Genomic DNA, 13,451 nt, shown 5'->3' with positions numbered 1-13,451 from the left:
ATTAATATAGAAAGAATGTAATGTAGATTGAAGGTGGATTAATGTTTCCCCATTATATGCAAAATGTCTATGAAAGTTTTTTCTAGTAAAAGACTTCAGTTTAACCGCAGATCCAATCATCTCACCTGTGAAATTAGGGTGTCAAGTCTTTCCATGTTGGGCCTATAATAATCTCCCTGCAGGTGCCATATATAAAAAGAAACCTTCGTGAATATTTATTTATTTATTTCCCTGCCTCTTTCCCTGTCCAAAAAGAAAACTCTCTTTATTCTTTCCATTCTAGCTTAACCCACAAAATCTTCTGGATAAGTGTACATATCAATAGTCATATTTTTTTTTTATTTTTCTGCATGGCCACCAAACCTGACTAAACATCCCTCTATCTTGTTTTCATTCCCGTCAGAGATTTGAACTAAGTGGACAGTTTTTCTGACGACAAAGCCAGAAATGATACAAATCTTTGTTATATATAACAATTTTCTGCATCATAAGGGGCATTGTAGCCTCCTGGGAGTTGGACTTTTCTTCAGAGATTTTTCAAGGAACAAATACAGAAATAACAACTGTCAGACTTCTAAAATTAGACAATATCTATTTAGAATTAATTTATACCCCCGTCACTCATAAGACATGGGGTTTCGTGGTTCAACATTCCCCCCTGAGAGGACACATTTTTCTAATTCTCTGAGGAGATTCTTTAGGTCCAGATGTTTCCTCAATGTCCATGTGGCAGTTTGGATATTTAGAAAGATCGTCCTCATGTTTCATTTTCAGACTTCTGCAGGGCACTAAAGGAAAATCCAGGTAGAATCAGTCTTACAACAGTTTATTTAGAGACCCTACAAAGTTACAACATCAATGAAATAATAGAATTAATGATCATTTGTCACACTGAGTGTTGCAGCATCTCCATGGTAACATGCTCAAAATTCAGACGCTTGGCAACTGACTCATATTTATGACCTTTGCAGTGACTTGGGATCTTGTGAGGACCTTTTACGTCCTTCTGGCAAGCAAAGTCAATGGGTATCCTGTCCAAAGCCTCTAATATATATTGATGCCGGCTTGGCTGTCTGCTACAACTAAGGAGGGAGATAAGCAACCCCCTGGCTAGGAGTCCAGAAAATTATCTCTATGAAAACAAGGCTTGAACTCACGAAATTCTCCAAACTTTCTCTACACCTGGATTAGTAAACTGTTGTTTCCTGCAAAATTCCCCTCCCATCGCCCCACCTATAAGCTTTCTGGGAAGGGCCAATAAGTAGCCACCTGTTCCTATTTCCTTCTGTCAGCCCTTTTCCAAAGCTGCTCCCTCCTCCTCTCAGCCCTACGCATACGCATGTCAGGGACAGCCTCCCTCTGTTCCTCCTCACTGCTCCCTGACTCAGATGCTACCTGGTGGCCAAGAGGCCTCTCTAGTCCCTGCTCTGACTCTGAACACCCCCCAGAGTCTTCCTCAGCCTCCAGGGCAGTCCCATAGTGTTCATCACTGTTACATTCCACCAATAGATCAGCCGGCCGCTGTTGGGCCACAAAACTGAGGAATCCATATTCGTTTCAGAACCAAATTACTAACTTAACAACTGCAGTAATTCCCTTAAACATTGTGGCAATAAATGTCATAAAATGGGGAATAACTCAATTAACAAAGGTCTCACTTAACAACAAGGGTTTGGGGGCTCATTTGTGGTTCGTAACTCAAGGACTACAGTTATTCCATTCCAGTTTTATTTTGTCTCACATCACCTTGCAAACGGGAAAGGTAAAACTGGAATTCTGAAACCATTTTCCTCATTTTTCATTGAAAGAAAGGAAGGTTTTTGTTCAGTTTCCTCTCACTGTGTCTCTCCCTTGTACAGTAATAGACAGCCGTGTCTTCAGTTTTGAGGCTGTTCATTTGCAGATACAGCAGGCTTGGGGCATTGTCCCTGGAGATGGTGAAGCGACCCTTGACTTTGTCTGAGTAGTAAATGTTAGATGAAGTTGGATGTATATGGCAAAGCCATTCCAGGCCTTTTCCTGGCACCTGTCTCATCCAAGCCATCCAGTAGCTGCTGAAGGTGAATCCAGAGGCTTGGCAGGAGAGACGCAGGGACTCCCCAGGTCTTCTCAAGTCCTCTCCAGACTGCACCAGCTGGGCCTCTGACCAGACACCTAGAGAGAAATAGGTCTCAATGACATCTCTGGATAGAAGGACCATCAAGTGAAGGAAATGCTATAAGGGAAAGCCTTACCTTGAAGGGCTGCTAGTAAGAACACAAACTTTGGCCACAGAATCATTGTTGTTCCCTCCAATGAACGGAAGGGAATCAACCAGAAAAGATTCAGGAAAATGTTCAGATTTTGTGTTGTGGGAAACCGGTTGTCTGCTTTAAAGTGGAAATTGTGCCCTGATTTACATATTGCTTCAGGTAAAAAGAGCTTCTCTTTAGGGCATCCCCTATCAATGTCTTTGCATAAACATTAAAAACATGGTTTTTATAAAAATACACAGTGAGTGAGAGAGAGAGAGACAGAGAGAGTTAAGACAGGGAAGTTTTATTATTATGGTTCATTACAGATTGGATCAGATGAAATAAAAAGATGGAATAAACTGAATGAATTGTGCAATTTGTTTTAAAAATATAAAAAAAGACAATCACCCATCAAGAATGTCTGTGTGTGTGTGTGTGTGTGTGTGTGTGTGTGTGTGAGAGAGAGAGAGAGAGAGAGAGAGAGAGAAAGACACACACACACACACACACAGAGAGAGAGAGAGAGGAGGGGTTATTTTATTTTTTTAAAATAATATGATTATTAAAAAGACTATGTGTGTATTTGTGTGGAAAGACATGGGAAGACACTAAAGAACTTGCTTAAGACCAAAAGCAAGAGCAAAGAAAAGTATTCCAGCCAAAAAAACAAGATGTTTAAGAACTTAAGCATTTTCTTGATAGATTAACAGAGTTGAAAGGGATCTTGTAGGTCATCTAGTCCAACCCGCCACCAAAGAAAGAGACCCTAAACCATTTCTGACAGATGGCAGTTCAGTCTTCAAGTGCCTTGGAAGATAGCTTGACCCCCTCATCTCTTTGACGGCCCAACAACTATTGGGCCCAACAACTACCATGTCACCCCCTGGTCCTTCTCTTCACCAGACTACCAATACCCAGTTCCTGCAACTGTTCATCATATGTTTGTTCTTGGTTGCTCTTATCTGCACTCTTTCTAGAGTCTCAACATCTTTTTTATAATGTGGTACCCAAAACTGGATTCAATACTCTAGGTGTGGCCTTACTAAGGCTTTATAGAGTGGTAAGCATGACATGCCAAACCATTTCCTGGTTTATAGATGGTGGTGAGAATAGCCACCAAGAAGTGGCAACACGGCAGAAAGACAGTCCAAAATAAACATAAAGAAAAATAAAGCTCCATGGGAGGAAAGATTTGGAATTGTCAATATCTGGCAACCTTCCCATGGCCCAGGTGATGGGAGAAAACTTAGGGTATCAGGGGATTTTATATAGATTGGAGAAGGATGGAGACCCAGGTTTAAGCATACAGAGTATAAACTAATGCAGAAGGAAAGGAAAATGAATAACATGTAGGAAAGTATGAAACTGAGGGAATTCAGCAAGGAAAGTAATAAAAGGACTGAGTGTAAATAAATGTAAGCTGCTCAGAAGGAGAGAAAGTTTTTGACGGGCTTCAGATTCACTTCCTCTCACTGTGTCTCTCGCACAGTAATAGACAGATGTGTCCTCTTCTTTCAGATTGTTCATTTGAAGATACAGCTGGCTTTTGGCATTGTCCCTGGAGATGGTGAAGCGTCCCTTCACTTTGTCAGAGTAGTAAGTGTAAGTTGCGCTTCCACTTAAACTGGCCACCCATTCCAGTCCTTTCCCTGGGTCCTGTCTCACCCAGAACATGTAGTAGCTGCTGAAGGTGAATCCAGAGGGTTGGCAGGAGAGACGGAGGGACTCCCCAGGTCTTCTCACATCCCCTCCAGACTCCACCAATTGAACCTCAGATCGGACACCTAAAATGAAAGATATTTCAATGAAATATCCTATATACAGGAACTGCAAATGGAAGGAGCCTCTACATAAAATGAAACATTACCTCCAAGGGATGCAAGAAAGAATACCAAGTTTAGCCACGGGGTCATTTTCGCTCCCTCTAATGAATGGAGGCAAACTGAAAGGAGAGAATTTGGGAAACCACACAGAGTTTGTGTCGGTGGGTGTCAACTGTTGCCTTTAAAGAGGAAATTGTGGTTTCATTTACATATTGGCTGACATAAAAGAGTTCTTCAGAGCAGGGGTTTCATTGTTGAGTTTGTACATTCCTTGTGCAGATGATTTTTTTAAAATAAAAGTTTCCATTCCAAAGCAAAACGAATCAGCCTTTACAGAGAGAAAGTTCCTGACAGTGAGAACAATCAACCAATGGAGCAGAAGTTTCCTTTGGAAGTTGAGGGAGCTTCATCACGGGAAGCTTTGAAGAAGAGACTGGACTGCCATCTGTCAGAAATAGTGTATGGGTTCCTGCTTGGACAGGGAGATTGGACTAGCCTGCCCAGTGGTGGGATTCAGCCAGTTCGCACCTATTCTTTGGAACCGGTTGGTAACTTTCTAAGTAGTTCAGAGAACCGATTGTTAGAAGAAATCTCCTTTTGTTTTTTTCCACTTTACAGGGCTAATCCTGTAAGGAAGGCAGGAAGGAAACATTCTGGTGTTGTTTCTAGCCTGATCTTTATTGCCCTGCTTTACAGAAACTGCCTCTCCGGTTAACTCGTATTACATTATAACAGCTATGGCGAAGCGTCCATCGACCTGAGTGATCTTGAGTTGGCCACGCCCGCCCAGTCACATGACCACCGAGCCCCACCTACCCCAATGGTCATTACGGCAGAGAACCGGTTATTAAATTATTTGAATCACACCACTGAGTCTGCCTATAATTTCCTTTCCAACTCTGTTAATCTGTTTAAGTGCCAAGACTTTCCATATGGGGCCTATAATAGTCTCCCTGTAGTTGTTAGATATAGAAAGAAAGGTTCATGGTGGTTTTTTTTTTACCTGTCTATTACTCGTGAAATAAAGCTTTCTTTATGCTTTCCATTGTAGCTTAAACCACAAAATCTTCTCGATTAATGTACATATCTCTATCCACATTACTTTTGGCTATTTTTGCAGGGCCAAAAACCTGATAAAACATCCCTCTATATTATTTTCATTCCCATCAAAGATTTGAACAATCTGGTCTGGTTTTTTTTTTTTTTTTTTTCCTGACAATCAAGCCAGAAATGATACATACCCTTTCATATTACAACAATTCTAGGCTTCATAGGGGCGATTGTAGCCTCCTGAGAGGCGGACTTTTCAGGGAACAATTACAGAAATAACAACTGTCACACTTCCAAAATTAGACAATATCTATTTAGAATGGATTTATTCCCTCCCCCATAAGCCATGGAGTTTCGTGTGCCAACATTGCCCCCTGTTGTCCAAAGTGAGGAGAGGACACATTTTTTTCTAATTCTCTAAGGAGATTCTTTTGGTCCAGATGTTTCCTCAACATGAGAATGGCGGTTTGGATTTTTAGAAAGATCATACTGAAGTTTTATTTTCAGACTTCTGCATGGCAGTAGAGAACAATGCAGATAGATGATGAAATGAAGGGATTTGTATTCTAAAAAAGGTGTTGGGAAATCCCTATTGTGACTTAATGGTTTTCATCCCATTAAGAAAATTGGGGGCTGCTTTCTGCCTCTTTAAAAAAATAACCATGTTTCTCCTTTTCTTCCTTTGGGAATATATAATATTCTGCCTTTTTTTAAATATTTCCCCAAATATTTCATTCTTCTAGGAAGGATAGGCACTGATATTCACATTCCAAACTCTCAAACTCTACAAGATGCGACCAGCCTGAAGATGACGAATGAGACTTCGTCGAAACGTCGCAAAGACACTTCCAATTTTACGCGGGAGAAAACCCGAATAACCAAAGACCTACATACAAACACCAGTGAAAACCTCAGAGTGTGTGTGTGTGTGTGTGTGTGCGTGTGTGTGTGTGTGTGTGTGTGTAGACTTATCAGCACAAATGCAACACAAATGTAACAAAGGGAACATAAAAAATGGCTTTCTGCCTGGATGGCTCCTAGGGTGATCTGAAACACAGAAAAAGGGAAGCAGTATGCTCCCTCCCATATTTGAGCGTACCAGGGGTTCACAGTAACAGGTTTTATATTTTCTCCTCCTGTTTAACATGACCATTTGAAGAAACCCAAAAGAACTGAATGCAGACCAAAGTCATTTTTGTTTTGGAGGGTATTGTCAGCCTCTGCTTTGCTGCTGCTTCGGCTGCCATTAAAACGGGGGAGGGGGGCATGGTATTTGAGTGGGGAATACTAATTGTGCTGGAGGAGGATCTTGGAGTTTGCTGCCCCTCTTGCTGCGCATGCGGAGGAGGTTTCCCGCCAAGGCTAACGGCACCGACATTCCATCTGGATGATGCCTTTCGAAGTTATCTCACACCTGACACTTGGGAGAATTATGATTGGACTAACTGGGATGCCAAGGGCTGGGGAATGGGGTATTCTATATATCAATCGCTTTCGCACCTAAATAATCAGTCTTTCACTTTGCTACGCTTCTAATCATTTATAATTAGTAAAAGTACACTTGATTTCTATCAATGGAGTCTCGTGGTTTTCTTTCCTAATTATTTCAATGGAGGAGTGCTGACAGTAAGCGAAAGACTCATTCACACCCCACCAGGAGTTTTCAATCTACCGTGGGGGGTGTACTCACAAGAAGGACGGAGAAATGTCATTGCAAGCAGGCGATGATGAGGAGATTGAAAGAGAAACTGCAGAACCAACTTTACCTGAAAGGCTAGCTGGCCTGAGGATAGAGAAGCCTGCGGTTCAGCCCCGATGGATTTTGGGAGTGGGGCAAAAAGAGGACTATGAGAATTATGAGAATTTGGATGCAGGAATCACCAGACGGAAACAAAGGAAAACCCCAGCAGACTGGAAAGAAACTATGACCGAGAGGAGGTCCCGGGAGAGAAAAATGGAAAGAGAGCAAACGGAAGAATCTGCACAAAGGTACTCCTTGCATAAATTTAGGGAGGGTGAAGAGGCCAAGGGGGGATGGGAGCAAGCAAACCCAGAAACAGTCTTCCCCCCCAGCCAGGGCTGTTGCCAGAGTGGGGGGGTCCCCCAGAAGACGCAGAAGTGCAAAAGTCCCTCCCTTACCAGCAAAATATAACGGTGATACAAAGAGGTTGGGTCCTTTCGTCATGCAGATTTGCAACTATATGGAAAAATATGGCCAAGTTTTAGAGTCAGATGAGATGAAAGTGCAAATAGTTTCACTTTCTTTGGAAGAAAAAGCGGCCGTTTGGATGGTGAGCTTACACCAATGTAATTCCCCTGTCCTGAGGAATTTTAATAGCTTTAATGCTGCACTACAAAGGAGGTTTGATAACCCACTGATTGAGAGACGAGGGAAGGTGAATTTTATGGCCCTAAAACAGGGAAATAAGCCGGTGGCTGAAGAGGTTCAGGACCAGTTTGCATTCGGATTAAACGAGGACATTTACCAACAATGTGTTAACAGACACCTTCCTAAGCAAATTGTTGCTGGCTATGAAAGTACAGCGGATGTTGAACTAGACTTGATTAGAATTCAATGTGTGAAAGGGGAAAAACAGAGAGATCACCCCCCCCCCCCAGCTCAAAGGGCCCCATTCCACATCAGGGGTGAAGGGAAGGGAAGCTCCACCGGCAAAGACAAGCCTTTCATGTGCCTCCGTTGTGGAAAAGGAGGCCATCGCGCCATGGATTGCCGCGTTAAAGTTCCTCCGCCCGCCCAAACCCCTACCAAGAGGAAAGGGAAGGCACGCAAGGCCCTGGGGAAGGAGAGGGGAGCTGCGCTCGCTGCTGAAAATACCCCCCAGTGTTTCCAGCCGGAGATGGAGGAGGGAGCGGACATGACCACCAGCTCCTCGGATGACTCCGATGACTACAACTCGCGTCAATGCGTGAGTTCACATAAAGGCCCCATGTTGATCCCAATTGAGTTAAGGGTGCCATCTGGTGGGGAGACGGAGCGGCTTTCCGCTCTACTCGATTCGGGCTGTTCTAGATGTATGATTAATCCTGCAATGGTTGAGAAACTGGGCTTAAAATTGAGGACTTTGAAAACCCCTTTTTCTGGAGGAGGGCCGGATGTCAGCCTCTGCTTTGCTGCTGCTTCAGCTGCCATTGAAACGGGGAGAGGGGCATGGTATTTGGGAGGGGAATACTAATTGTGCTGGAGGAAGATCCTGGGGTTTGCTGCGCATGCGGAGGAGGTTTCCCGCCAAGGCCAACGGCAGCGACATTCCATCTGGGTGATGCCTTTCGAAGTTATCTCACACCTGACACTTGGGAGAATTATGATTGGACTGTAACTGGGATGCCAAGGGGAGGGGAATGGGTTATTCTATATATCATTTGCTTTTGTGCCTAAATAATCAGTCTTTCGCTTTGCTACGCTTCTAATCATTTATAATTAGTAAAAGTACACTTGATTTCTGTCAATGGAGTCTTGTGGTTTTCTTTCCTAATTATTCAAAGGAGGAGTGCTGACAAAGCTACTCTTTAAAACCTATCGTACCCATTTTGTTCCACAGCCTAGAGATTTCCTTCTTCTCACCTATCGAAATGTCATTCACCTTCTACACGGCTTCTTAGAAGATCAGACCTAAGGTTCTAAATTGTATACGGAGATTTACCTTCTGCTTCTCACTTTAAAAAGCCCACATTTGACTTTCTGAATCAATTTCGAAAGTTGTTCAGAGGAGGAGAAGGTTTTTGCAGTAATAGACAGCTGTGTCCTCCTGTTTGAGGCTGTTCGTTTGCAGATACAGCTGGCTGCGGGAATCATCCCTGGTGATGGTGAAGCGTTCCTTGACTTTGTCTGAGTAGTAAGTTGAAGTTGAAGCTGTATGTATGAAGGCCACCCATTCCAGGCCTTTACCTGGATACTCTCTCACCCAGTTCATGGGATAGCTGCGGAAGGTGAATCCAGAGGCTTGGCAGGAGAGACGGAGGGACTCTCCAGGACTTATCACATCCCCTCCTGACTCCACCAACTGGACTTGAGATTGGCCTCCCAAAAAGAAAAAAACACATTTGAATGAAACCTTCTATATGCAAAAATGAGAATATGAAGGAAATTATTTAAAGAGGGGGGAAAAAACTACCTTGAATTAACACTTAACCTGTGCACAAAATTCAGCCATGGGGTAATTTTCGCTCCATTTATCGAATGGAGACAATCGAAAGCAAAGAATTTAGGAACCATGCAAACTTGGTGTTCTTGGGTACAGCCTGAAATGGGAAACCATGCAGCTCATTTAAAGGGGAATCATGTTCTGATTTACATATTGATTGGGATAAAAGAGGCGCTCAGCACATTCACTTAGAGATTTTTCAGACAGAACTTATACAAATGATTTTCAAATCATTTTGCTGTTAAGCAAGATAGTTGATGGATGGCGCCAAGTTTCATTTACTCTCCAAAGGTTATTAAGGAGTAAGGCAGGTCAGCCCATCCATTTCTTTGATGTGAAATTGAGGCAGGAGTAATCAAGAGATTATATCAAGGCGGGAAGGCAGTTTAAAAAATAGAGTCTCAGAGGGATTCTGGGAGAAGAGGCCTCCAGTGACCAATGTTTACATCCCTTGGCTCAATGCTACTAAGGGGAGAGAACTTCAGGATTGAGGAGGTTGAATAAATATATAGATATAGAAAGAATTAAAATGGAAGAACATGTCTAAAAAAAAAATAAAACATGGGGATTTGGTAAAACTAAGAATTAAGGGACTCAGAATTTCCAAAATATGAGGGAAGATCTGTGGGACATCAATCCGTATTTCTTATTATACAACCTGGAAATTCCCTTTTTCCCCAACATCAAAGTGTTAACAAGGTTCCACAATGCTTCTACACAGATCAGATTTGAGAGAACAAGACATGATGGAGATTTATCTTCAGCTTTTAAGTTCAAATACAAAACTTCCTTTGACTGAATCATTTCGGATAGCGGCTGAGAGGAAGAGAAGGTTTTTTCTTGGCATCCGATTCACTTCCTCTCACTGTGTCTCTCTCTCTCACACAGTAATAAATGGCAGAATCCTCTAGTTTGAGGCTGTTCATTTGCAGATACAGCTGGCTGCGAGAATCATCTCTGGAGATGGTGAAGCGTCCCTTGACTTTGTCTGGGTAATAAGTGGAAGGAGATGATCCTGTACATATGGCGGCCACCCATTCCAGACCTTTCCCTGGAGCCTGTCTCACCCAGTGCATGCAGTAGCTGCTGAGAGTGAATCCAGAGGCTTGGCAGGAGAGATGGAGGGATTCTCCAGGTCTTCTCACATCCCCTCCAGACTCCACCAACTGGACTTGAGATTGGACTCCTAAAAACAAGAGTTTTTCAATGAAATCTTATATATACAAAATGGGGAAAAAATGAACTTAATTCTTTAAAGAGGAGAAAAACTACCTTGAAGGAGCACTAACAAGAACACCCAATTCAGCCATGGGGTCATTTCGACTCGTTGTAATGAATGGAGGGAATTGAAAGGAAAGAATTCAGGAAAGTGCACAAAGTTTGTGTGGATGGGTGTAGCCTGAAAAGAGAAATCAAGTGGATCATTTAAAGGAGAAATTTTGCCTTCATTTACATATCGCTCCAGATAAAAGAGTCCCTCAATGCAATAATCTCACAATTTTCCTTCTAGTCTCCTTACATGGGGGACTTTCAGAAAATATTCCAGTCTTAATAAGTGAAGTCAGATTCTTTCCCTTTTTAGCAGAAATGGCAGGTTTATATTATTGTAATTAAAACAGAGGCTTGCAAAGATTCAGGGCTTTTCCGTGATTCAAAGGGAGAGGCAAGGAACATGCAATTATAACTTTTGAAAGGGCTACGCTGGGGACAGGACATGAAGGTAAACACACATGTATATTCAGTAGAAGCTTTTCACATTCTCCCCACTTACCCTTGAAAAGAACCACAAAACCCAAATGCATTTTGAGGCACAATTAGTAAGTCAGAGTTGGAATGAAAGAAATGATAAATGGAGAAGATATTCATCTCTTATAAATTAATTACTTCTACAAAGAAATAACTTTATATTCTACAAATAATTCAGTTTCCTCTATATTTCAAAATGTACACTTACTGCTAAATCAGACATGGCTTACATTATTCTGTGCAGTGAGGGTTGCATGGGTATTTTCCTGGTGATGCGGTGGCTAGAATGCAGCATTGGAGGCTGACTCTGCTCACTGCCAGGAGTTTGATCCTGACTGGCTCAAAGTTGACCTAGTCTTCCATCCACCCTAGGTTGGTAAAGTGAGGACCCAGGTTGTTGCAGGGAATGTACTGACTCTCTAAACTGCTCAGAGAGGTCTGGAAAGTACCATGAAGTGCTGAAAAAATGATTCTGCTACTCCATTCCTCAAAATCTCTTCTGTATAACTTTTATAATCATTTTTTTTTTAGGATAATCATTCCTGCTGTCTCTTGTTCAACACCCATGATTTTTTACCATTGGTTGAGTGTAGATTACATTACAAACCATTTTATTTTCAAACTACCCAGTTTGTTCAAACAGCCTGGAGATTTCCTTCTTCTCACCTATCAAAATGTCAATCATCTTCCCCACGGCTTCTTAGAACACCGAACCTGTTCCTGTTGTTAGTTCCTCTAACCCCCATAGCTTTTACCTTAAACTGACTACCATGGACCTTCCACATTCATTAAGAGGTCCCTAAGAGGACCTGCATAAAGACTCCAGCGTGCCTACTGTCCCTGTCCTACTCTCCCCATTTATATGTACTCTTTCTGTGTGTTTATGGCTATGTTTTGCTTATTTATGTCCATTCATTTGTGTGATTTTTTCAGGTCTTTTCATACTTGTTTCCTTGTACTTGTTGGCAATTTAATTAATTAATCACACAAAAAAAGATCAGATCTGAGGTTCCATATTGTATACGGAGACATACATTACATTTCTCACTTTAAATATGCAAATTCGACTTTCTGATTTAATTCAGAAAGCTGCTCAGAGGGGAAAAAAAAACAGTTTTTGCTTGGCTTCCTCTCACTGTGTGTGTCTCACACAGTAATAAACTGCAGAATCCTCTAGTTTGAGGCTGTTCATTTGCAGATACAGCTGGCTGCGAGAATCGTCACTGGAGATTGTGAAGCGTTCCTTGAATTTGTCTGGGTAGTGAGTTAAAGGAGATGATCTTGTACGTATGGTGGCTACCCATTCCAGTCCTTTCCCAGGAGCCTGTCTCACCCAGTGCATCCCATAGTCGCTGAAGGTGAATCCAGAAGCTTGGCAGGAGAGACGGAGGGACTCCCCAGGTCTTCTCACATCCCCTCTGGACTCCACTAACTGGACCTCAGATCGAACTCCTAAAAACAAAAGTGTTTCAATGAAAACTTCTATATACAAAAAGAGAATATGGACGGAAATTCTTTAGGGAGGAGAAAAAATTACCTTGAAGTAGCACTAACAAGGGCACCAAATTCAGCCACAGGATCATTTTTTGCTCCCTGTAACCAATGAAAGGAGTGGATAGGAATGGATTGAGGAAAGTGCACAAACTTTGTGTGGTTGGGGGTAGCCTGAAAAGGGAAACCAAGCGGCTCCTTTAAAGGGGAAATTGTGCCTTCATTTACATATTTCTGGTTATAAAGAGGTTTCCTCAGTGCATTAATCTCACAGTTTATATGGCTGATTTTCACATAACATGCCACTCCTTATAAAAATAAAGGGATACTCCTTTTCTTTAAATTATGTAGGGAAAAAAAACAACTGGTTTATATTAGAGTAATTAAAACAAAGACTTGCAAAATTTCAGAAGTTCTCAAAAGTGATTTAAAAGGACAGGTGAGGAATGTGCAATAAAAAGTTTGGAAGGAGATATTTTGAGATAGAACATGAAAACAAGATCAAATCTGAATTCATGAGATTTTTCCTCTCCACATTTTCTCCCCTTAGTATGTCCCCTTGAAGAAAACCCCAAAACATCAGTGCAAAGCAAATGATGAGGCATCACTTTGTAAGACAATTTGAGTTGAATCGAAGAAAAGAGGCAGACAGAAGAAATTGATCAAACCTATGGGATGTTCTTTGCTTATTAGATTGGGTTTTAACTCATCAATAATATTCTTTTTATATATTGCTTGTTTGGGGTTGCTATTCATCAATTATTCTTTGCTCGGAGTTGTCTACAGATTGGTATCTAGTCCACAACTTCTGAAGGCTACTTCTGTTCCATGGGTTTATTGCTCTCACTGGCAGGAACTTTCTCCTTATTCTTAGGTTGCTTCTCTCCTTGATTAGTTTCCACACATTGGTTCTTTTTCTACCCTCAGGTGCTTTGGAGAATAAT

At 41.9% G+C, this 13,451-nt stretch overlaps 3 gene segments (V, D, J or C); all 3 read right to left on the bottom strand.

The window, feature by feature from the left end:
- Nucleotides 1–3,551: 3,551 nt before the first annotated feature.
- Nucleotides 3,552–4,194, bottom strand: LOC116521959. The segment is given in 2 exon segments: nucleotides 3,552–4,018; nucleotides 4,102–4,194. Coding segments are annotated over 2 exon segments (513 nt in total).
- A 5,876-nt stretch (nucleotides 4,195–10,070) lies between these two features.
- On the bottom strand, nucleotides 10,071–10,588 carry LOC116521958. The segment is given in 2 exon segments: nucleotides 10,071–10,456; nucleotides 10,543–10,588. Coding segments are annotated over 2 exon segments (432 nt in total).
- Nucleotides 10,589–12,148: 1,560 nt separating this feature from the next.
- On the bottom strand, nucleotides 12,149–12,599 carry LOC116521957. The segment is given in 2 exon segments: nucleotides 12,149–12,468; nucleotides 12,554–12,599. Coding segments are annotated over 2 exon segments (366 nt in total).
- Between the last annotated feature and the right edge of the window lie 852 nt (nucleotides 12,600–13,451).

Source organism: Thamnophis elegans, chromosome Z (genome assembly GCF_009769535.1).
Source record: "Thamnophis elegans isolate rThaEle1 chromosome Z, rThaEle1.pri, whole genome shotgun sequence".
In the NCBI taxonomy this organism is placed as follows: Eukaryota; Metazoa; Chordata; class Lepidosauria; order Squamata; family Colubridae; genus Thamnophis; species Thamnophis elegans.
This window is presented reverse-complemented; position numbering and strand designations above follow the sequence as displayed.